At 42.8% G+C, this 25201-nt stretch overlaps 3 protein-coding genes across 3 annotated transcripts; all 3 read left to right on the top strand.

Moving 5' to 3' along the window:
• Positions 1–451: 451 nt before the first annotated feature.
• Positions 452–1812, top strand: LOC133015066 (phospholipase A and acyltransferase 4-like). Its single transcript, XM_061082199.1, has 3 exons — positions 452–463; positions 1307–1409; positions 1544–1812. The coding sequence occupies exons 1-3, from the start codon at positions 452–454 to the stop codon at positions 1810–1812; spliced, it is 384 nt and encodes a 127-aa protein (XP_060938182.1).
• Positions 1813–10960: 9148 nt separating this feature from the next.
• LOC133015065 (phospholipase A and acyltransferase 4-like) lies at positions 10961–12061 on the top strand. The gene is made up of 4 exons (XM_061082198.1): positions 10961–10975; positions 11093–11195; positions 11330–11593; positions 12030–12061. The coding sequence occupies exons 1-4, from the start codon at positions 10961–10963 to the stop codon at positions 12059–12061; spliced, it is 414 nt and encodes a 137-aa protein (XP_060938181.1).
• A 33-nt stretch (positions 12062–12094) lies between these two features.
• Positions 12095–15805, top strand: LOC133015063 (phospholipase A and acyltransferase 4-like). Its single transcript, XM_061082197.1, has 3 exons — positions 12095–12190; positions 15299–15401; positions 15534–15805. The coding sequence occupies exons 1-3, from the start codon at positions 12095–12097 to the stop codon at positions 15803–15805; spliced, it is 471 nt and encodes a 156-aa protein (XP_060938180.1).
• The last annotated feature ends 9396 nt before the right edge of the window (positions 15806–25201 follow it).

Here is a 25201-nt window from a genome sequence, read left to right as displayed (position 1 = left end):
GACTTGTGCAGACTAGAGAGAAAATGGTTGTTGTGGTTCCTTCAACACAGTTAAAAGACTGGACCTTGAATCAGAAGTAATTGAAGTATTTCTTCAGAGAAAATGATTTTCCTAATTTTAAGACTTGAATCTAAACTGTGAATGTAAAAAATATATTTAGAAAAGCCATTTATCACATGTTTCCATTTTTTAAATTGTACTCATTTGTTTTGCTGTGATCAATTCTTCATTATATATATTATATATATATAATTTACTTTGGAAACGCGTATCTGTACTTTGCAGGAAAATGGTTAAAACCTGAATGCAGAGTTGCTGCTGCACATTTCTAGAGAAATGAAACTCAGCCCACTTACTGGAATAGATTGTGAAGTTGGGGGAAGTACAGATCTGCAGTATCCAGTGCACCACACAGGATGTGACAGAAGCTGATAGACAAAGAGCTTACGACATGGCACCAACGGTGAGTCTCCTGCTGCTCATTAGTTACAGTAGATTTAGTTTTTGTTCCTTTACAGTGAAACTGTTTTAAGTTTTAAGAGAGAGAGAGAGGGAGAGAGAATGTGAAAGAGACAGAGAAAGAGGAAGAGGAAGAGGAAGAGGAAGAGGAAGAGGAAGAGAAAGTTAGAACTGCAGAGTTTTGTCTTTCTGATTTAATGCTGCCTCAACTTCTTCACATCTTCAACAGAACTTCTTGTTGTCTTCACCTCTGATGATTTAATGCTTGAACGACAAGGACGTTCATTTTGTGAGAGTAAAATCTAAATGATGATAGAGTTCCAACAAAGTAATGAAATCAATGGGTTCATTAGTTTTCTCCCATCAAACGAAACACAACCTTTGTTCACATGCACTTTATTCAAACCACTTGGTGAATACAGCACCTGAACACGTGGATGTCAGAAACACATGTTGTCTACAATCTAATCAATGTCAAGTGAAGGTTGGTCTCAGTCCACGAAGCTGATGACCACAGGACGTACGTATCTCTGACAAATGTTTAGTGCGCTCCATGAATTACAATGTGAAACCAAATCTAAACAGATCAAATGGAAACAATGTTGGTTTCAGACTTTTAGGTGTAAAAACGACTCAAGTAAACTTTCCTCCAAGTCCTGATACATTAGTCGAGTTTCTTTCGTACGTCAACCTGTGGCAGGGCTGTGTCGTCGTATGACCCTCGTGCTCGTGCACACAAACAAATACAACAGGAAGCCACGATGAAGAGCACTTTGATCACTGCACATTTACATTGACTACATGTCCAGTTTATCATTTATATTTGTGTTTTCATGTTTCTTTTTAGTTTAATGAAAAACCAGGAGACCTGATCGAGATCTTCCTTTGGGGCTATCAGCACTGGGCCGTCTACATCGGAGAGAATGAAGTGGTTACGTTCGTTAAAGATGGTGAGTGAAGTGATAACTATATTCACGTTAGAATATCACATGGACATGACGTGTATTTCATGATGGCACCTTCCTCCGTTCCTCTTTCTTTGCCTCCCTGTTCTTCCTGTTTGTCTTTTCTATAAAACACACAGTTAGTCCGTCATCTGGCTCGTTTGAGGGTCTGAGCAGCAGAGGAGAGGTGAAGCTTGAGAAGCTCACCGACGTGGTCGGAAATGACCGTTGCCAGGTCAACAATCTGCTGGATGAAGAGTACAAGGCTCGTAAGCCTTCCATCATAGTGGAGGTGGCCCGTCGGATGGAGGGCGACGAGCCAGAATACGACCTTGTCACTTACAACAGCAAGCACTTTGCTATCGAGATGCGATACGGCAAGGCAGAGTCTCGTCAGGTGTGTATCTAACTGTTGTGTTCTTTAACCTCGTTAACTCTTCCACAGCAAAATTAGTGTGTAGATGTTGTGTTTTTTAAAAAGCGATTGACAGTAGACGAGTCTTCCTTTCTGTTTTCTCCACAAAGTGAGTCATGGTCTTGAACGCTCAGCTAACTGAGAAGCTCTCTCTACAACTCTGATATGACTCAAAAGAATCAAAGAGACAGGATTCATAATAGTTATCTGAAGTGCATGTAGTGGAGATTTGAGTCAAAGTCTTAAAGTCGCTCATATTAAATGTACTGAAGTATCAAATATAAAAATACAAATACCAAAATTAAAAATGCAAAGTGATTTTTATAGCCTATACAGCCACAAAACAACCCAAAATTGTTCTCTTCAGATTTTATTTCACATGTCTACATATACTGTATAATTTAACAAATTTGGAACCCTAGATGCTGAGGTTCAAATAGTAATGGACTATTGCATTTGAACTTGTAGGGACAACAAAGAACCAACAAAACAGAATAAACAAGTGCCTCTTGTGTCTGCCTGAGAACGCTAATAGACCACAGTATAACCTGGAGGAGCGCCGAAAAGACAATCAAACTGGACTATCTAGAGCAGGGGTGTCAAACATATTGCCCGCGGGCCGGATATGGCCCGCCAGGGGGTCCAGTTCTGCCCGCCGGGTGACTTTGCTAAGGGTGAAAATTACAGAAAGACATAAATTGCATTTCTATAAAAGTAGCTGATATTCGTAATCAGTCCACTGGGGGCCGCCATTTTTCATGTTGGTATCAGCCGGCGCCACGCCTCTTGCTTGAGCGACGCGCCGTCCAGGGCGGGAAGGCGTTTCGGTGGCGGTGAAAAAAACAACTGGTCTCGCACACTTGAGATCGAAGTGGGCCGTATGTGGCCCCTTAATTAAAATGAGTTTGACACCCCTGACCTAGGGGAGGTATAATCCGTAATAGTTTCTGAAGGTGAGCCTCCGGAGGGATCGTAACCGGTACACCCTGCTCGACCACGGTCGATCAAGGCAGCCCGACCAACCTCCTGACGCTTAGGGTCTTGCGCACCACCCCCGACAGCAAACACGCCGCCGGGCCTGCACATATCCCGAGGCAGCGGGCACGCGAGTGAGCGGGAGAGAGGTGCGACATGCCTAGAGATGCGCGTTGCGCCAACCTCCTGCTCACGTGACGAGACAGTTTTGAGAATTTAAGGAGTACAAAGTACAGAAATTTGTGTTCAAATGTAGCGAGTAAAAGTTAAAAGTCGTAAGGAAAATAAATACTCAAGTAAAGAACAGATATGTGAAAAATATACTTAAGTACATGAACAAAGTATTTGTTCTTCGTTACCTCCCATCTTTGATAATGACTGAACAGAGCATTTCAGGAACAGAAGAACAGAGAGACAGAAAGTGAACGTGAAAGAAAAAGAGAGAGAGAGAGAGAGAGAGAGAGAGAGAGAGAGAAAAAGAGATTTTTTTTATTTTTCACAAGCACTTTATTTACATTTTCTTCATTTTACAAAACACTTGCTTACAGTATTATTCAATAGATAAACAAAAAAGTGCTGATGTAAAAAAACTCAGTCTGTTAAAAAGTGTGGAAAGGGCAGCTCATTGTTCGTGACGGTGCAGAGTATGACAGTAAAACACCAAATTCTTTGAAAAGACTCGAAATCAGACACCATTGAATAAAAGCTAAACTCAAGTCAGAGTCTGGCCCGGAGGTTTACCACCCACACCGCCGCCGCTTCCTGCCCGTCTCTGTTCTCTACCCTGTTCTTTCTACTGATGTAAATTGCCATCTTTGCCTCGCCTGAGAGGTGGTTCAGGAGCTGCCACTTACCTTTATTATTTTTGTTGTAGGCAGCTCCCATGATAAAAACCTTCTCAGTAAAAGTGACGCTAAAATCACTAAAAACCGCAGTTAAAAGAGCGAAGAAACTTTTCAGTCTCTTGCACTCGGTAAAAACGTGATAAATGGTCTCACGCAGGTCGCAAAACGGACACTTGCTAAAAATGGTGGGATTAAGAATAAGAAATAAAAGCGTTGGAAGCGACGGTGCCGTGTAAAATTCTCCACTGGAGGTCACCTGTTCGTTTCTTGAGGGGAGGTTTGTATAAAGTCCTCCACTGTGGGCTGGGTCCATGTTCTCCCCACCTCCGTGACCACACAGTAGGGGGTCTGCTGCTCAGTCCGGCCTGGTGGATGCTTTTTACACAGTTCCTGTATAGTGTCTCTTTGTCCGCTCTGTGTATCGTTAGTTTGTGTTTGTTTGTTTCAGTTAATAGGGGGCCGGTCTTTTCTCCCAGGCCTGGGCTCAGGATAACTTCCGGGTAGGGGTCTGCGGTATCTGTTTCGGTTTCCCCCCTCTGGTAAGCACCCAGGAGGTCCTTTTCGCGTTCGGAAAGCCTCTGGGTCCAGAGCTCCAGGATCCTCTGGGCCATGCGGGTGGACTGCAGCCCCAGCAGGGAGCCCAGGGCCTGGGAGTTGGTGAGTGCCGGCCCCACTGCATCCACCAGCTGCTGCAAGGTCACCGTCCCTGACCGGGTCAGCGCTGCCATTAGGCCGGGTGTTGATGAGCTGCTGACGTCCAGTCTGGCTCCATTTACGAGTGGTTCTCTCAACAACCAGTACAGAGAGTCTGCTTTTTGGCACCTTTTTGTGTTAAAAAGGCCCCATGATTTGACAACACCTTGATAAAAAGGAGGCGACCAACTTAGTTTCTAAAATTTAGAATCTGTTAAAAACAGAGCATCATCCAACCCCAGGTTATTGGCTTGCCTAAGGATGCTGCTGGCCCCATCTCTCCACACCAGATCCGCTGGACCTGTGAGGTATTTTTGAATGAACTGGAGTCTAAAAGTGGCGGTCCGGCTGGCTAGGTGGATGAGGCCCTGCCCCCCCTCCTCCCTGGCTAAAAACAGCACCCCCTGTGGCACCCAGTGTAGCCCTCCCCAGAAAAAATCCACTATTTTATTTTGTATTGTGGCAAGCAAGCCAGGGGGGGTTCCAGACACATTAGAAGGTGCCACAGTTGGGATGCTACAAGGTTATTTAAAACCAGTACTCTCCCTCTGAGAGACATTTTTGGGAGCAGCCATTTCCATTTTAAAAGTCTGTTTTCTATTTTTTCTGTGACGTTCTCCCAGTTCTTCTTACGTATATCATTGTTTCCTAAAACCACCCCGAGGTATTTTATTCCCTCCCTCTTCCATTGTAGGTTTTGGGGGAGCACTGGGAGACCGCCAGGCCACTCCCCGACAGCAAGGGCTTTGCTTTTTTTCCAGTTGACCCTCGCTGCCGAAGCCTCGCTAAAATCTTTTAATATTTTGGCTAAAATATCCACGTCTGTCTGGTCTTTAATAAAAACAATAAGATCATCGGAATAAGCCGATAAAATCATGTTGCCACTAAAACCAGGATAAAACACACCTCAAATGCTGGACCCTATCCTTTGGAGGAGAGGTTCCAGGGAGAGTGCGTAGAGCATCCCTGACAGGGCACAGCCCTGCCGGATATATCAACATCTAATGAACTGGAGACATCCAAAAGGTCTCGAATGAGGTGGACATTGTCCACCATGGACCTGCCGGGCACGCAGTAGGTCTGGTTCCTGTGAATGACCTGCTCCATAACCTTCCCCAGCCTGGAGGCCAGTGCTTTGGACAGAGGTTTGTAATCCACACAGAGCAATGACACAGGGCGCCAGTTCTTGATGTCCTGCAGGTTCCCCTTCTTCGGGAGCAGCGTGAGAACTGCCCTCCTGCAGGACACTGGCATAGAACCAGACACCAGACATTCATTAAAAACCTGTAAAATATCATGCGATAAAATGCCCCAGTATGCTTTGTAAAACTCTGGGGTCAGGCCGTCAATGCCAGGAGCCCGCCGTCCCTGCATTCCCTGCAGGGCGGTCAGCAGCTCCTGCATCCGGAGGGGGCGGCGAGCTGTGAGTTGGACTCTTCTGAGATCTGGGGTAGATTTTTACAGAACTCCTCTGTGCTTGTCTGTTCTTCCTGAGAAGAGTACAGTGCTTGATAAAAACTCACAGCCCGCTCTCTTATCTAGCGCAGTTCCATTAGCTCTTGCCCTGTGTCCGAGAGCAGTGTGTGGATTACTCTCCTCTGCCCTTTTTTTTTTCTCCAGACTGAAGAAGTAGCTGGTGGGAGCATCCATTTCACTAATGTGTTGGTAACGGGACCTGCTGTACATTACTTTCTAGCAGGTCGGCTAAAGCCATTTTTTTTCTTTGAGTCTTTCAATATAACCTTGATTTCCGGTGGACTCACTTAAATGTTCTAGTTCCACTATGTCGGTTTCTAGATCTTTCATAGATCGGGTGGCGTCTCGTGTGACATTGAGGGTGGGCTGTTGACACAATAGGCGGATTTGTGTCTTACCATGGTCCCACCACTGCCTAAGACTGCTAAAATCGCCCTTCCTCTGTCTAAAAACACCCCAAAAATACGTTAAGACATCTTTAAAATTCTTATCGAATGTTAAAACAGAATTAAAATGCCAATACGCGCTCTTCGGTAAAACATTCCTGACAAAAACATGACATAAAAGCAGAGAATGATCACTAAAACCAGCTGGCATGATGGCGCAGCTTTTAAAAATATTAAAGTGATGTTTAAAACAATACATCCTGTCTAGCCTGGCTGAGGAGACCCTGCTCTCTCTGATGTGGGACCAGGTGTACTGTCTGCAGTCCGGGTGCATCCATCCTCCTCTTGGCGGAGAAGCCCGTGGAGCAGCTGTTGGCCGCTCATACACGGGGATCGGCCCTGCGGCGACCGGCTCCCCGGGGGGACCGGCCGCCGCGGGGGCCCGTCGCTCCGGTATCGGAGGAGGAGCAGCGGAGGCCCCCGCCCCAGCGCCCGCAGCCGCATCAAGACCGGGCGGAGCCGGGTCACTCCGCCTCGGACACCCGAAGAACTTCATCACCGATGTCGTTGCGAAAATCACGTAGTCGTAATCATCTGCTTTCACATGGAAGCAGAGGTTGAGCTCCTCGTTCCAGTTGTTAAGTATCATGTACAGCTGTCTCCGGTGAGACACCACATGTTTCAGTAATGGAGACTTACATCCAGATAACAGTTTTCTTATGGGGGACGCTACCTTCCCGTATCTGGACAGCTCTCTACTGAGGAACTCATCGGTGATGAACGGAGGGACATTTGACAGGACCACCTTGGTAGCGGGCTGGGACAAAGGCAGTACCTGTACAAAACAACCGTTCACGGTGATCCTGTCTCGACCACGGCATTCACCTTCTCCAGCCGATCCAGGAACACGACCACGCCGCTGTGACCGACCTTCTCCCCCACAGCGAGCCCGGTGCTCTCCACGCTGCAGGGGAAACTCACAAAGATCCTCACCCCGTGTTTCGTGTCAGTGATTTAAAATTCGCGCTGGCCATGGCGGCAGCCACGCCACCAGCAAGACGCTGGTGAGGGGAAAAACACCCACAGCAGAAAGCCCAAACCACCAGAAAATAAACTACTGTGACTCTATTGTGATATGTGATTGAAAAAATATAACATTTACAACAAAAAAAGACAAATAAAGAACGAAATCGCACTCGCTCCGACACTCGCTCACGCACTACACTCCCAGCATGCATCGAGAGAGAGAGAGAGAGAAAGAGAGAGAGAGAGGGATGAAGAGAGAAAGTGAAAGACAAAGAGAGAAATGTAATCTAAATAAGGTCAAAAGGTTGACATAATAAATAAATAAATAAATGTTAACTATTAACTAAAGTGAGTTATTGACAGTTAAAGTCCTTGTGTGACACAACGTGAAGCAACAAGCAAAATACATAAACATGAAGTTCGGTCTTTGTAATGGAAATAAATCAAAAATACTGGAGGTAAAAATATCCATTTTCAGACATGTTTGAAATTATCTGAGCAATAACCACAACAGGTTAGTTTCTAAAGACGCTTTCACACCTTCCTTGTTTGTCCACGACCCTTTGACTTTTAAGTTTTGTCTGAATTTAAATATCAGGTGTGAAAGGTTCCTCCGACCAAAAGAGGCGTTCAGGGTCAAACTGAACCGTGGTTTGGTTCGTTTGCAGAGTGAAAACTAGAACTGCAGAGTTTTTATCACAGCTCTCTGTGCCTCCAGTGCCCCTCCTCCTCTCTTCTCCCCTTTTCCTCAGGTGCAGCACATCTCGTTAGATGACCCGGCTCACCAGGCGCACCTGGTGAGCCAGGTGCGCCTGGTGAGGCGCACCACACAAACACACACACACACAGACACACACACACACAGACACACACACACTTACACACAGAACTGGCTATGACCCTGGCTGTGCTGCGAGTCATCGCCAGTTCGTCCTTGTCACTACCCTGGTAGATATTCGACCTCGGTCTCCTCGTCTGATTTCTCCTGTGCGAACCTCTGGTAACTCGCGTGTTTGTCTCCTGTCCTCCAGCCACCCAGTCATCCTGACCGCCTGCATCTCCTCTCCGCTGAAAAGCTCCCGGAGCCATCAGAACCCCGGCTATCTCCTTTGACCCACTCTAAATAAACATCATTGAACGCACCACCGCTGTGCTCCTTGTTTGACTCTGCTCTGGGGTCCCTCCCCCCGACCTGTATCGTAACAGTTTTGTCTTTCTGATTTAATACTGCCTGAACTTCTTCACAACTTCAACAGAACTTCTTGTTGTCTTCACCTCTGATGATTTAATGCTTTTGTGAGAGTAAAATCAAACTGATGATAGAGTTCCAACAAACTAATCAAATCAATGGGTTCGTTAGTTTTCTCCCAACGAAACACAACCTTTTTTCACATGCACTTTGTTATTTATATTTGTACTTTCATGTTTCTTTTTAGTTTAAAGAAAAACCAGGAGACCTGATCGAGATCTCCCCTTGGATCGATCAGCACTGGGCCGTCTACATCGGAGAGAATGAAGTGGTTCATTTAGTTATCAAGGGTGAGTGAAGTGATAACTATATTCACGTTAGAATATAACATGGACATGAAGTTTATTTCATGATGGCATCTTCCTCTTTTCCTCTTTCTTTGCCTCCCTATTCTTCCTGTTTGTCTTTTCTATAAAACACACAGGTGGTAAGTCATTTGGCTCGTTCGCAAATGTGAGCAGCAGCATCGGAAATGTGAAGCGTGAGAAGCTCACAGATGTGGTCGGCGATGACAGTTACCAGGTCAACAATCTGCTGGATGACAAGTACAACGCTCGTGATCCTTGCATCATAGTGAAGGAGGCCTGTGCGATGGTGGGCCGCGAGCTACAGTACAACGTTGTCACTTACAACTGTGAGCACTTTGCCAACGAGATGAGATACGGCGTGGCAGAGTCTCGACAGGTGTGTATCTAACTGTTGGGTTCGTTAACCTCTGTCATGGAAATTTTGCATTTTGTATGTGATGATTGCATGAACAGACTTCTTTATCTAAAAGGCCTCTGCAGATGTTAGATTCAATTTACCCAAAGACAACTGTTTGACTGTGCTTGATTCACAGAAAATTGCCAATACACAGCGTTAACTCTTCCACAGCAAAATTAGTGTGTAGATGTTGTGTTTTTTAAAAGGCGATTGACAGTAGACAAGTCTTCCTTTCTGTTTTCTCCACAAAGTGAGTCATGGTCTTGAACACTCCTCTAACTGAGAAGCTCTCTCTACAACTCTGATATGACTCAAAAGAATCTAAGAGACAGGATTCATAATAGTTATCTGAAGTGCATGTAGTGGAGATACTGATATTGGGGATATAAAACATTTCTGATACTAACACATCAGCTGATATATGTTTCTATGGTGTCTTTTTCAAACCCTTATTACATAAAATGTAAATGAGTCTTGATATTATACTGTTTAATTGTAAACTCTACTTTAAATTAATATGAATATAGATAAATCAAATTCAAGCAAATATATAGAGTGAAATGTGTGTAAATGATTCAAATGACTCTCGAGAGGAATATAAATATCCGAAACAAAAGAAGCAGAGCACTCAGGTGGTTTGAGTCTTACCTAACAGATAGGAGTTTCTCTGTCCACCTGGGTGAACACTCCTCTGGAAATGCCCCACTTACATGTGGGGTACCTCAAGGATCCGTTCTAGGCCCTCTCCTTTTGTCTCTATATATGCTGCCCCTAGCATCAATCTTTGAAAAACATAATGTCTCCTTTCACTGTTTTGCTGACGACATTCAAATTTACTAGCCCCTGAACAACAAAATTAAGACATCAACGCAGCTACTCCTTGACTACCTAAATGACGCAAATTAATGGATGGATTCAAACTTCCTCGTATTAAACAACAATAAGACTGAGGTTATCGTTTTTTGACAATCAGAACTGCAAGATGTGAACAATCTTGGGCCGTTGGCTTCTTATACTCGCTCAACTGTAAAGAGTCTTGGTATTCTTTTTGACAGGGCTCTTCATTTTGATAAGCAAATCTCATCAGTAGTCAGAGTAGCTTTTTTCAATTGTGACAAATAGCAAAGGTAAAGGCCGACCTACCATAAAAAGACCTAGAGAGAATTATACATGCGTTCAAAACCTCCCGTCTGGATTATTGTATTTCCCTGTATGTAGGCTTAGACAAATCATCCATTAAACGCCTGCAGTGAGTCCAAAATGCTGCTGCTCGCCTGCTGACTAGGACAAAATAGAGAGACCATATTACACCCAAGTTGCGCCTCCTACACTGGCTTCCTGTCTGTCACAGGATCGTTTTTAAAATCTTACTTTTAACTTTTAAATCTCTTAACAGACTGGCACTGTCTTATTTATCTGAACTTCTCATTATGCACACTCCAGTTAGGGAACTGAGATCAGCCACTCAACTGCTCCTCGACAAACCTCAGACAAGACTAGTAACAAGAGGTGACCACGCCCCTGCAGTAGCAGTTTTTCCTGTCCTTTGGTCGTACCATTCCACCTGTAAAGCACTTTGGTCACCCAAGTTGTTTTTAAATGTGCTATATAAATAAAATTGACATTGACATTGACAATGTGAAACCAAATCTAAACAGATCAAATGGAAACAATGTTGGTTTCAGACTTTTAGGTGTGAAAACAACTCAAGTAAACTTTGCTCCAAGTCCTGATACATTAGTCGAGTTTCTTTCGTACGTCAACCTGTGTCAGGGCTGTGTCGTCGTATGACCCTCGTGCTCGTGCACACAAACAAATACAACAGGAAGCCACGATGAAGAGCACTTTGATCACTGCACATTTACATTCACTACATGTCCACTTTATTATTTTTATTTGTATTTCATGTTTCATTTTAGTTTAATGGAAAACCAGGAGACCTGATCCAGATCTTCTGTTTGGGCTATCAGCACTGGGCCGTCTACATCGGTGAGAATGAAGTGGTTCATTTAGATACAGAGGGTGAGTGAAGTGATAACTATATTCACGTTAGAATATAACATGGACATGAAGTTTATTTCATGATGGCATCTTCCTCCTTTCCTCTTTCTTTGCCTCCTTGTTCTTTATGTTTGGCTATTCTTCAAAACACACAGGTGGTCAGTCATCTGGCTCGTTGGCAAATTCGAGCAGCAGCATCGGAAATGTGAAGCGTGAGAACCTCACAGATATGGTCGGCAAACGGCATCAACACATCAACAATCTGCTGGATGACAAGTACAACGCTCGTGATCCTTCCATCATAGTGAAGGAGGCCTGTGCGATGGTGGGCCGCGAGCTACAGTACAACGTTGTCACTTACAACTGTGAGCACTTTGCTACCGAGATGCGATACGGCAAGGCAGAGTCTCGTCAGGTGTGTATGTAACTGTTGGGTTCGTTAACCTGTCATGAAAATTTTGCATTTTGTACGTGATGATTGCATGAACAGACTTCTTTATCTAAAAGGCCAACTTTGGATTAAATTTAGGGTTAACGATTAGGGATGGGCATAATTAATCGACGATCGATTAATTGATCATAAAGAATTTTGTCGACGACATTATTTTGTCTTCGACGAAATTCTGTTGCGTTCACTGCCAACACTGCGAAGCTATACGTCTCCATGAGCGCATGAGTAGGAGTGCAGAATATCCGAGTTGCCTGAACGCAGCACAGTGACGACGTTATCAGCTGTAGGAAGCAGCCCGGACACTCTACAAGCCCCGCTGTGGGACCGGCGGCTGGCCGCTGGGAGCTGGATGGATTTGACGGTTCTCAACCTCTCAGTCCGGTTGTTGTCATGTCATCACCCAGACCCGGGTCTGTACGGGTTCCCTTACCCGTAGACTGAGGGTCCGCGTGCGGACCATAGACTGTAGATGCGGACATTAAGCCGAGCTCCGGAGCCAGCCGCCGGAGCTAGCGGAGACACGCTCCAAAGCAAGCCGCTTCGGACCCGGACAGGGCCGGGTCTGGTGGAGGGGTTCTGGGAGTGAGGACGCGACAACCACGGGATTGAGAGGTCGAGGGCCGCGGAGTCCAGCTAGCTCTCAGCAGCTAGCTGCTAGCCGCTAGCTGCTCGCTCAGCCGGGCTGAAGAGGACAGCAGCGCTTATTTACAAGTGTAACCATTGAACTGATCCCGTTTAACTGCCACAAGAGTTGTTCATCTTGTGATAAAGACCTCAATGAGTGTTTTTTCTATTTTCACTGCATTTTAACAGCCCATAAATAGTGAATTTTAATATAAAAATATGAATGATTAATCGAAAATTCGTCATTAACTCTCCCGACGATCGATTAAGACAATTTAATCGAATGCCCATCCCTATTAACGGTTATTGCTCAGGAACTTTAAATCTATGGCCTTTCAAAGCCGGAACTTTATGTTTTTCTAAGCAAACGTGTCACTCCAGGAGTGTTGTCCAGTAATAGAGATAACGTCTCCCACCCTAATAAAAAATCAAATAGGGTAATAAGATACCCAATGGAAGGTGATGTGAACTTTGGGTCCATCTGCAGATGTTGGATTAAATTTACCGAAAGACAACTGTTTGACTTTGTGCTTGATTCACAGAAAATTGCCAATACACAGCGTTAACTCTTCCACAGCAAAACTAGTGTGTAGATGTTGTGTTTGTTAAAAGGCGATTGACAGTAGACAAGACTTTCTTTCTGTTTTCTCCACAAAGTGAGTCATGGTCTTGAACGCTCCGCTAACGGAGAAGCTCTCTCTACAACTCTGATACGACTCAAAAGAATCAAAGAGACAGGATTCCTAATAGTTATCTGAAGTGCATGTAGTGGAGATACTGATATTGGGGATATAAAACATTTCTGATACTAACACATCAGCTGATATATATTTCTATGGTGTCGTTATCAAACCCTTATTACATAAAATGTAAATGAGTCTTGATAGTATACTATTTAATTGTAAACTCTACTTTAAATTAATATGAATATAGATAAATCAATAAATCAAAACGGACAGATAAGACCGCCCTCTCCGAGCGCCTCGGACAGCTTTTCGTGCACCTCTGATTCTTCTAACTGTCCGTCTTTATTTCGGAGACCCCACGGACAGCCCTTGGCTGTGATTGGTCCGCGAACGACATTAATTCCCTACGATGTAATTTCCGGATTTCACATTTCCGGACCTCAAACTTCCTGCTTGACAATAAACCCAAACACAACTACGATTCTACGATTAATGTGACGTGTGTGTTAAGCCAGCGGAGTTGTCCGGCTGACGGTGGCTCGTTAGAGCACTGACGGCATGTGTGCACGGTCACATACGGTTAAAAAGAGCTTTCAAAACGGCGCTAGCGGGCTAGGCTAGCGGGCTAGTCACCATGCTAACTGCGGTGGTAACAGTGCAAAAACCCGCCGTCACGACTTTAATTCCACTTCTATCATGACACTGTTTCTACAATACCGTCAGGTTAGAAGCAAACACTATGAAGTAGTTAGTGTCAGGAGTCCCTGCTGACTGTGTGTGGAAGCTTGGGGGGGGGAGCTAGCTGGGAGGGGAACTAGCTAGCTCTGTCTAGCTTCAAGCTACACAGAGCTTCAAGCTGTGGAATTAGCAACACAGTTCGGAAACAAGACCGGGGAACCGCTGCGCTAAGAAACGATTACATTAGCATTTTGACCCGCTGGGTGTCACTTTATTTAGTTCTGTTAGTTGCCATGGTTCAGTGTGTGGGAGGCGAGCTAACATGTAAACAGAGACACGTGGACTTCTTCTTCCCAGAAATGGGGTGGGCTTCTCTGAGCTCGTCTTCCGTTGCGCCACCTATGGGTTTGGCGGTGAATTGATTTCAACTTAGAGTCGTCGGAGAAGTAAAAATCAAAAAGACTCTCCGCTCTCCGTGCAACCCTCTCCGAGAAACGGATACGTAGAAGCATAATGCAGCCTTTATACTCGCTCAACTGTAAAGAGTCTTGATTTTCTTTTTGAAGAGCTCTTAATTTTGATAAGCAAATCTCATCAGTAGTCAGAGTAGCTTTTTTCAATTGTGACAAATAGCAAAGGTAAAGGCCTACCTACCATAAAAAGACCTAGAGAGAATTATACATGCGTTCATAACCTCCCGTCTGGATTATTGTAATTCCCTGTATGTATGCTTAGACAAATCATCCATTAAACGCCTGCAGCAAGTCCAAAATGCTGCTGCTCGCCTGCTGACTAGGACAAAATAGAGAGACCATATTACATCCAAGTTGCGCCTCCTACACTGGCTTCCTGTCTGTCACAGGATCGTTTTTAAAATCTTACTTTTAACTTTTAAATCTCTTAACAGACTGGCACTGTCTTATTTATCAGAACTTCTCATTATGCACACTCCAGTTAGGGAACTGAGATTAGCCACTCAACTGCTCCTCGACAAACCTCAGACAAGACTAGTAACAAGAGGTGATCGCGCCTCCGCAGGAGCCGCACAAAACCTGTGGAACAACCTACCACTTCACATTAGATCTGCCTCTTCTCTAACACAATTTAAATCACTACTAAAACCACACCTGTTCTCCTAGGCTTTCTCCTCGAGTTGAGAACGTTTCATCGCAGCTGATTTCATTTTCTTATCTTATTTCTTATATTTTATTTTGTTTTATAATTTTATTTTACATTAATAACTATTTTATTTGTATTACTTGAACTTTAATGTGTTACGTTTTTACTGTTCTTTGGTCGTACCATTCCACCTGTAAAGCACTTTGGTCACCCAAGTTGTTTTTAAATGTGCTATATAAATAAAATTGACATTGACATTGACAATGTGAAACCAAATCTAAACCTATCAAATGGAAACAATGTTGGTTTCAGATTTTAAGTTGTGAAAACAACTCAAGTAAACTTTCCTCCAAGTCCTGATACATTAGTCGAGTTTCTTTCGTACGTCAACCTGTGTCAGGGCTGTGTCGTCGTATGACCCTCGTGCTCGTGCACACAAACAAATACAACAGGAAGCCACAATGAAGAGCACTTTGATCACTGCACATTTACATTCACTACATGTCCACTTTATTATATAATATAATAATTATATAATACAATTTGTATTTCGTGTTTCATTTTAGTGTAATGGAAATCCAGGAGACCTGATCGAGATCTTCTGTTGGGGCTATAAGCACTGGGCCGTCTACATCGGAGAGAATGAAGTGGTTCATTTAGATACAGATGGTGAGTGAAGTGATAACTATATTCACGTTAGAATATAACATGGACATGAAGTTTATTTCACGATGACATCTTCCTCCTTTCCTCTTTCTTTGCCTCCTTGTTCTTTATGTTTGGCTATTCTTCAAAACACAGGTGGTCAGTCATCTGGCCCGTTGGCAAATTCAAGCAGCAGCATCGGAAATGTGAAGCGTGAGAAGCTCACAGATATGGTCGGCAAACACCATCAACACATCAACAATCTGCTGGATGACAAGTACAACGCTCGTGATCCTTCCATCGTAGTGAAGGAGGCCTGTGCGATGGTGGGCCGCGAGCTACAGTACAACGTTGTCACTTACAACTGTGAGCACTTTGCTACCGAGATGCGATACGGCAAGGCAGAGTCTCGACAGGTGTGTATGTAACTGTTGGGTTCGTTAACCTCTGTCATGGAAATTTTGCATTTTGTATGTGATGATTGCATGAACAGACTTCTTTATCTAAAAGGCCAACTTTGGATTAAATTTAGGGTTAACGATTATTGCTCAGGGACTTTAAATCTATGGCCTTTCAAAGCCAGAACTTTATGTTTTTCTTTTTTTTTTTTTTAAGCTCTTTATTTATAGAACATTTTCATCTTTTAGTACAGGGAGGTAAAACAAAACACAAATACAAAACATTGAACAATTACCAAAATTCAAGGTCCAGGGGTGATCAATAAATCCAAAAGACAAAGTATCAAACCCAGTACGTACATACAGTCTCACTCATTGGCCAAGTAGGCTTGCCATTTCTGTCATCGTTTTTCACCTAAATCTTTTTGGAGTCTGATTGAATAAGTCATTTGCTCTAGTACATGTAATTGTTTTACAATATTAACAAAAGAGTCTGTAGTGGGAGCGTTTTTCTGGAGCCAACATTTTGTGATGGCCTTTTTACTTGCAGCCAGCAAGAACCTAAGTAGGTATATATCAGCTTTACTCGACCCATCTGGCATATTCCCAAGATAGAGAGTTGTGAACAATAAATTCATATTGAAACATAGGACCTTTGAAACGATTTGTGCCACTTCTCTCCAGAAAGACTGGATGGAGGGGCAAGACCAAAAAATATGGGCATGATCAGCAAAGACCTCTCCGCATTCTCTCCAGCAGGCCAGTTGTGCACCAGTCTGTTTGGCCTTTTGCTTGGGAGTTATAAAAAAACGAATCAAGCTTTTCCAACAGAAGTCTCTCCAAGTCCAAGAGTTGGTGGAGGATGACTGCGTTTCCCAAGCGTTCAGCCACATGTCCTCTGTTATCACAACGTTCAACTCTTTTTCCCATCGTTGTTTCACATAGTCTGTAGAATCCTTCTTCAATGAGGTAATGCTGTGGTATAACTTGTTTATAAGTCCTTTAATATTCCCAGAGTTGTATGCATCCATAAATATATGAATAATCGCTGGTGGCTCCGCTGGGTTACAACTTTTCAGCTTTTTACAAAAATAATCCCGGAACTGTAAGTACCTGTAAAAGTCATGCCCATCTGGTCTGGTCTTGGCTCTCCGTATGTAATATCTTTTTCTCCATTCCCACACAACCAAGCAGTGATTGTATTGGTGCATCTGTTAGTGATAACTCCATGGTTTTCCATTTAGCTACATAAGAAGAATTACACCAATATATAAGAGGTCTCAGTTGGGCTGCTAAATAGTAGTCCCTTAAAGATGGGAGGGCCTTGCCGCCCCTATCCTCCGGAAGCTGAAGAGTGGAAAATTTAACCCTCGGCCTCTGTTTATTCCAGATGAATCGTGAAATATGTTTATTCCACTCTCTAAATTGTTTCAGAGGAATTTCCACTGGCAATGATAAAAAGAGATATAATAACCTAGGGAGGATATTCATTTTTATTGATCTAATTCTGCTACCAAAGTCAAGAGGCAACAGGCTCCACCCATCAAGGTCATCATATATTTTCTTGTTAATACAGTTATAGTTAATATTGAATAATTTTGACATGTCTTTAGGCAGATTCACTCCCAGATATTTTATAAAGGGTGCGTTCCAATTAAAACTATACATTACGTTACGTTCTTCTGTAGGTGTGTAATTAAATGTCATAACCTGTGTTTTATGTACATTTAGGGCATATCCTGAATATTCCCCATATGTTTTCAGCATTTTCATTAATAGAGGCAGGCCTGAATTAGGATTTTTTATTGTGATCAATACGTCGTCCGCGTACAGACTTATTTTATATTCCTCTCCTCCCATGGATATACCCCCCAATTCCGTCTCCTGACGTATTGCTTGGGCTAAAGGTTCGATGAATAGATTAAATAGGTTAGGGCTGAGGGGGCAGCCCTGCCTGCAACCACGTTGTAAAGTTATAGAATCAGACAGACTGCCATTAACTTTAATTCTCGCAGTGGGGGAGGTGTAAAGTGCCTGGATACAGTGTATAAAATCCTTACTAAAGTTAAATCTCTTCATAACTAAATACAGAAATTCCCACCCAACTGAATCAAAAGCTTTTTCAGCGTCTAAACTGAGCATGATGGCACTAATTTGGTTTTTGTTAATCTGTTCGATGGTATGCAAGGCTCTTCTTATGTTGTCCTGTGTCTGTCTATTCTTTATGAATCCTGTTTGGTCCTCGTCTATTAGCAAGGGCATTACAGGTTCCATTCTTTTTGCTAAAATGGTAGCATACAATTTATAGTCTGAATTTAGAACACTAATAGGTCTGTACCCTTTACAGTCTGCTCTGTCCTTACCTTCTTTGGGGATCACAGATATGAAGGCCTCTCTTCAGGAGGGAGGGAGAGAGCCTCCTTTTAGGATATAATTAAAACTGGACTCCAAAAGAGGGAGAAGGTGGTCTTTCATTGACTTATACCATTCTGGAGGAAAGCCATCCGTGCCAGGTGATTTGTTAGTGTTTAAACTTGAGATAGCTTTACTTATTTCCTCCTTTGTTATTGGTGAGATGAGTTTATCATTAGCTTCTTTACCTAGTGTGGGAAGGTCTAAGGAGCTCAGAAATTCAGCAGCTGAGTGGTTATCAACCTGTTCTGATTGAGAATATAAAGATTTATAATATCTTTCAAATGCTTTTTGTATGCCGTCCAAATTATTAGTCATTTTATTTGTAGTAGGGTCTCTAATCTTGTGGATAATGTTTTCTGCCTGTTGTTTTCTGAGCCTCCAAGCCAACAATTTTGCAGCCCTAGGGCCAGCCTCGTAATATCTCTGTTTCATGAATCTTATATTTTTCTCCACTTCCCCACCTAATATTTTATCTATTTCCTGTTTAGTATGTCTGATTTGTTGTATAATCGAGGGTTCTTTATTTGTTATGTGTATTTGTTCCAGGTCTCTCATTTTTTCCTGTAAACCAATTAATTTTTGGGTTTTCACCTTTTTAAGTGCAGCTGTCCTGGCTATAATCTTCCCCCTGAGAACAGCTTTAGCTGCGTCCCATAATATACTGGGGTTCATTTCTTCATTATTATTGTCCTGCATGTATAATGCTAAGTCCTTCTCCATTGAATTTCTAAAGGTATGGTCATTTAGCAAACCGTTATTAAGTCGCCGCAAAGTTTTTCGCTGTCTACCATCTAAATGTAAAGTTAAAAGAATCCCTGAGTGGTCTGACAGATCCCTCTGATCTATTCTGCAATATTTCAGCCTATGTAGATCTTTGTTATACATGAAAAAATAGTCGATCCTTGAGTGGGCTGTGTGTCTTGCAGAGTAGAAAGTATATCCTGGAGTTGAGCCATTCAGAGCCCACCATACATCAATAAGTCCTAAGTCTTTAAGTACTTTGTTTATGCGTTTTTCAGTCAAATTCCTTCTTCTTGTTCTATTGGTTGTATCTAAAGAAGGGTTCAGAAGTATATTAAAATCTTCTGCATAAATTTGAGTCCCATACGTTTGTGATGTAATTAGTTCAAATATCCTTCTGAAAAAGGTTATATTGCTCCCAGGGCGAGCATAGACATTAAATAATGTTACTTCTTTCTGGTCTATTTTTCCTTTTACCAAAACGAATCAACCTTCTCTGTCATTAATTTGAGATATTAATTGGAATTTGACAGCATTTGAGATCAATATAGCTACTCCCTTTCTCTTTCCTTTCTTATATGATGAGAAGAAAGTGTTTCTAAACCCCATCTTTTTAAGTTTTTCATGTTCAGCACCTGAGAGGTGCGTCTCCTGCCAAAATGCCACATTTATCTTTTCCCTCTTTATTTTAGCTATCATATTGCTTCTTTTGACCGGGTTATTCAGCCCATTTACATTTAGAGACAGTATATTATAATGTTGATAATGCGTCAGTCGTACATTTGAAACATTCTTGTATCACCCCGGACCTTTGGTAATAAACCGTACAATATAGAACAGAACTTTGTAGAACAGTGAACTGAACTTCCATCAGAAAAGCTGTCATGTCGCTTTAGACAGTGAGGGGGCTGGCCACAAGGTGGGGCCCTCAGTGGTGGAAAAAAAAGAGAGTTTGGTGACTGTGTCTGTTGCCCGTGGCATCAGCCTATGTTTTAACTGAACATCATTATAATAAGATAATGGGGAAATTATGATTAAATGTCTCACTCATCCCATGCTGTGACCTCCGGTTCCGCTCTGCGGTACTCCTTCAGCTTCTCCCGAATCTGCTTCTGGAACTGGTGCTTTTCTCCGCCGGGTCGGGCCTCCGCTGTCTCCCAGGGTAGAAGCCGAGCCAGCGTCTCCTCCGAAATGTCTTTGCTCTTGGTACTGCCGCCGGGGATCTCGCCCACCTTGTATCCTCTCCTCCGCAGGTCTTCTGCTGCTTGTGCAGTACGTTGCAGTGCCCGTTTAAAAAAAAACACGCTTTCTTGTCAGTGGAGTCTGAAAACGCACGCCATTATCCCGTAGTATTTTCTTGATGGGTATATATTCTTTCCTTTTGTTCTGCACCTCCGTTGCATAATCATGGTCAAAGTACACCCGTTTGTTTTGGACACGGAGCTCTTTTTTCCAGGCGGCGTGAAGGATCTTTCTTTTACAGAGAACTGGAGGAAACAAATCACCATAGAGCGTGGCGGGGCACTCGGTGGCAGTTTCGGTGCCATGGCGCGGTGCGCACGCTCAATCCCCAGTTCACAGCCGAGTTCGCTCCCCAGCTCCGTCTTGATTAAGTTTTCAATAAAAGTCACTGCTGACGTGCCCTCTGCGTCCTCGGGGATGCCATAGATCCTGATATTGTTACGCCTGGAGCGCCCCTCCAGATCGGTCACTTTTTCCTGTAGCGCCCTCTGTTTAGTGAGCAGCTGGGTGAGAGTGTCTTTGACTCCGATGTCCCATCTTTCCATGACGAGCAAGTTTTCCTCCATCTGGCCTACGCGCTCCACTGCCCCTTCAGTTTGGCCTGTCACGTCTTGTATTTTCCGGTTTACTTCTGATACAAATTCGTCCATTTGTTTTTTAATATCTTTCCTGAAGCATGTGCGGAAGTCTGAGAGGTCTTTCTTCAATTCGGCCTGAAGCGTTGCCATTCCCTTAGTCATAACTTCACTCACCGCCGTGCGTATTGAATCCAAAATTTCGGTCTCTCTGCGGTCTCCATCTTGTTTTCGAGTTTCGCTAGCTTCGGCCTCCATCTGGGATTCTCCTGCAAAGTTACTGCGTAGTCCATATCCTCCTTTCTTGCCTTTGTCCCCGTTCATCGTCGAAGCGAGATGTAATTTGTTTGTTTGTGTGTAGTATTAATGAGTAAAGATGATTGAATTTAAGGCTGATGCCCGGAGCTCAGTCACTATGCTGCCATATCTGCAGCGCGCCACCGGAAGTTCACTTTATGTTTTCCTAAGCAAACGTGTCACTCCAGGAGTGTTGTCCAGTAATAGAGATAACGTCTCCCACCCTAATAAAACATCAAATAGGGTAATAAGATACCCAATGGAAGGTGATGTGTACTTTGGGTCCATCTGCAGATGTTGGATTAAATTTACCGAAAGACAACTGTATGACTTTGTGCTTGATTCACAGAAAATTGCCAATACACAGCGTTAACTCTTCCACAGCAAAACTAGTGTGTAGATGTTGTGTTTGTTAAAAGGCGATTGACAGTAGACAAGACTTTCTTTCTGTTTTCTCCACAAAGTGAGTCATGGTCTTGAACGCTCCGCTAACTGAGAAGCTCTCTCTACAACTCTGATACGACTCAAAAGAATCTAAGAGACAGGATTCATAATAGTTATCTGAAGTGCATGTAGTGGAGATACTGATATTGGGGATATAAAACATTTCTGATACTAACACATCAGCTGATATATATTTCTATGGTGTCGTTATCAAACCCTTATTACATAAAATGTAAATGAGTCTTGATATTATACTGTTTAATTGTAAACTCTACTTTAAATTAATATGAAATATAGATAAATCAAATTCAAGCAAATATATAGAGTGTGAAATGTGTGTAAACAATTCAAATGACTCTCGAGAGGAATCTTAATATCCGAAACAAAAGAAGCAGAGCACTCAGGTGGTTTGAGTCTTACCTAACAGATAGGAGTTTCTCTGTCCACCTGGGTGAACACTCCTCTGGGAATGCCCCACTTACATGTGGGGTACCTCAAGGATCCATTCTAGGCCCTGTCCTTTTCTCTATATATATGCTGCCCCTAGCATCAATCTTTAAAATACATAGCTTTTTTCAATTGTGACAAATAGCAAAGGTAAAGGCCTAGCTACCATAAAAAGACCTAGAGAGAATTATACATGCGTTCATAACCTCCCGTCTGGATTATTGTATTTCCCTGTATGTAGGTGTTAAAGGTAGGTATGACGATGAGCGGCTGAGCACGTTGGAAATCACTCTCAGGAGTACTTGGAGATGCCGTTTGTAAGAGGGTATTTTATTATTACCAAAATAATGCTTACAAGGCAGTAAAATATAAAATAAAACAAAAGAGCAAAAAAAAATAAACACTTGAAAATAAGAAAACAAATAAGCACTATGGCCCAAATAAACGATTACAATAGCAATATACTTTCCGTGAAAATATTTCTAGGGAGCTCGCAGACTCACGTCCTCTCAGTTGCAGCTCCCTTCACATACTGAAGGTCCGGCTTAAATGGTATCTAACCCCGCCCCCACCACTGGAACAAACCAATACAACATTCTCCACAGGGGTGTTCCAGGTCCGTAAAAACACAGAAGCTTTTACAGCTAATAAACTTAGTTCCATATGCCTGGAACAATGTACGGTAACATATTTAACACAATTATTACTTGAAGGCATAGCTCAATATTCCTATAACAGCCTAAACAAACTTAAACCAAATGCGGGTTCACTTCCGGTGTGAGCGTCTATTTATATCCGTATTTCCGGACTGCTCGCCTTCCCCAAACACCGGCGCGACACTGAACCACGGTAACGAGCAAAGCATACACTTAACAACACATACACTTAACATTAGACACATATGTTTAAACGGGCAGTGTACTATTGCCGCGACGGGCGCCGTGCGCCCCGCCACACACATGTAAACAGGCAGTGTACTACTGCTGCGCCGGGCGTCCCGCCACACACGTTTAACCAGGAAGTGTCCTACTGACGTGACGAACGTCGTGCGCTCCGTCACAGTAGGCTTAGACAAATCATCCATTAAACGCCTGCAGCTAGTCCAAAATACTGCTGCTCGCCCGCTGACTAGCACAAAATAGAGAGACCATATTACACCCAAGTTGCGCCTCCTACACTGGCTTCCTGTCTGTCGCAGGATAGTTTTTAAAATCGTACTTTTAACTTTTAAATCTCTTAACAGACTGGCACTGTCTTATTTATCAGAACTTCTCATTATGCACACTCCAGTTAGGGAACTGAGATTAGCCACTCAACTGCTCCTCCAAAAAACCTCAGACAAGACTAGTAACAAGAGGTGACCACGCCCCTGCAGTAGCCCCCCCCCCCCCCCCCCCCCAAAACCTGTGGAACAACCTACCACTTCACGTTAGATCAGCCCCGTCTCTAACACAATTTAAATCACTATTAAAAACACACTTGTTTTCACAGGCTTTCTCCTCGAGTGGAGAACATTTCATCGCAGCTGATTTTCTTTTCTTATCTTATTTATTATATTTTATAATTTTATTTTACCTTAATAACTGTATTTTCTTTGAATTACTTGAACTTTAATGTAGTACGTTTTACTGTCCTTTGGTCGTACCACTTCACCTGTAAAGCACTTTGGTCAACCAAGTTGTTTTTAAATGTGCTATATAAATAAAATTGACATTGACGTAGACAATGTGAAACCAATTCTAAACAGATCAAATGGAAACAATGTTGGTTTCAGACTTTTAGGTGTGAAAACGACGTCAACCTGTGGCAGGGCTGTGTCGTGGTATGACCCTCGTGCTCGTGCACACAAACAAATACAACAGGAAGCCACGATGAAGAGCACTTTGATCACTTCACATTCACATTGACTATATGTCAAGTTTATTATTTATGTTTGTATTTTCATGTTTCTTTTTAGTTTAATGGAAAACCAGGAGACCTGATCGAGATCAACTGTGGGCCCTATAAGCACTGGGCCATCTACATCGGAGAGAATGAAGTGGTGCATTTAGTTAACGAGGGTGAGTGAAGTGATAACAATATTCATGTTAGAATATAACATGGACATGACGTGTATTTCATGTTGGCACCTTCCTCCTTTCCTCTTTATTTGCCTCCCTGTTCTTCCTGTTTGTCTTTTCTATAAAACACACAGGTGGTCGGTCATCTGGCTGGTTGGAGAATCCGGGCAACAGCAACGGAAAGGTGAAGCGTGAGAAGTTCGCCGATGTGGTCGGCCATCACCGTTGCCAAGTCAACAATCTGCTGGATAATAAACGTAAGGCTCGTGATCCTTCCGTCATAGTGAAGGAGGCCTGTGCAATGGTGGGCCGCAAGCTACCGTACAACGTTGCCACTTACAACAGTGAGCACTTTGCCACCGACCTGCGATACGGCAAGGCAGAGTCTGGACAGGTGTGTATCTATCTATTGTGTTTGTTAACCTCGTTAACTCTTCCTCAGCAAAATTAGTGTGAAGATGTTGAGTTTTTTAAAAGGCGATTGACAGTAGACGAGTCTTCATTTCTGTTTTCTCCACAAAGTGAGTCATGGTCTTGAACGCTCTGCTAACTGAGAAGCTCTCTCTTAACTTTGATATGACTCAAAAGAATCAAAGAGACAGGATTCCTAATAATTATCTGAAGTGCATGTAGTGCAGATACTGATATTGGGGATATAAAACATTTCTGATACTAACACAGCAGCTGATATTTATTCCTATTGTGTCGTTATCAAATCCTTATTACATAAAATGTAAACGAGGCTTGATATTATGCTGTTTAATTGTAAACTCTACTTAATTTAATATGAATATTAATACATCTAAATAAAGCTAATATATGGAGCGTGAAATGTGTTGAAATGATTAAAATGACCCTCGAGAGGAATACAAATATTCTGAACGGTTTTCAACAATAAAGGGTTTTATTTAACTAAAAGTTAACAAAATACAGAGTTCTGGTCCATAAGGGGTCGACTGAACAAAACTTAAGTTTTATAAACTTTAACCAAATGTAACTGAACAGAATCGAACCTGAACAAAAAGGAAAACAGATCCAACAAAGTGGAAGAAATATAATTACTGATCAGAGCATTTCAGAAACAAAAGTGGCAGAGAGAGAGATCGAGAGAGACAGAGAAAGTGAAAGAGAGAGAGAAAGAGAGAGAAATGTTATATAAATAAGATCAAAAGGTTGACATAATAAATAAATAAATGTTAACTATT

The sequence above is a fragment of the Limanda limanda genome, chromosome 12 (genome assembly GCF_963576545.1).
Source record: "Limanda limanda chromosome 12, fLimLim1.1, whole genome shotgun sequence".
Lineage (NCBI taxonomy): Eukaryota > Metazoa > Chordata > Actinopteri > Pleuronectiformes > Pleuronectidae > Limanda > Limanda limanda.
This window is presented reverse-complemented; position numbering and strand designations above follow the sequence as displayed.

Bases quoted from the DNA above. Each gene is read 5' to 3' on its own strand.
- LOC133015066 (XM_061082199.1), top strand. The intron at 1,410-1,543 runs GTGAGTGAAGTG...TAAAACACACAG, and splicing joins GGTTACGTTCGTTAAAGATG to TTAGTCCGTCATCTGGCTCG.
- LOC133015065 (XM_061082198.1), top strand. The intron at 11,196-11,329 runs GTGAGTGAAGTG...CAAAACACACAG, and splicing joins GGTTCATTTAGATACAGAGG to GTGGTCAGTCATCTGGCTCG. The intron at 11,594-12,029 runs GTATGTAACTGT...GTCATCACCCAG, and splicing joins GGCAGAGTCTCGTCAGGTGT to ACCCGGGTCTGTACGGGTTC.
- LOC133015063 (XM_061082197.1), top strand. From the start codon at position 12,095: ATGCGGACATTAAGCCGAGCTCCGGAGCCAGCCGCCGGAGCTAGCGGA. The intron at 12,191-15,298 runs GTGGAGGGGTTC...GTTTCATTTTAG, and splicing joins CCCGGACAGGGCCGGGTCTG to TGTAATGGAAATCCAGGAGA. The intron at 15,402-15,533 runs GTGAGTGAAGTG...TTCAAAACACAG, and splicing joins GGTTCATTTAGATACAGATG to GTGGTCAGTCATCTGGCCCG.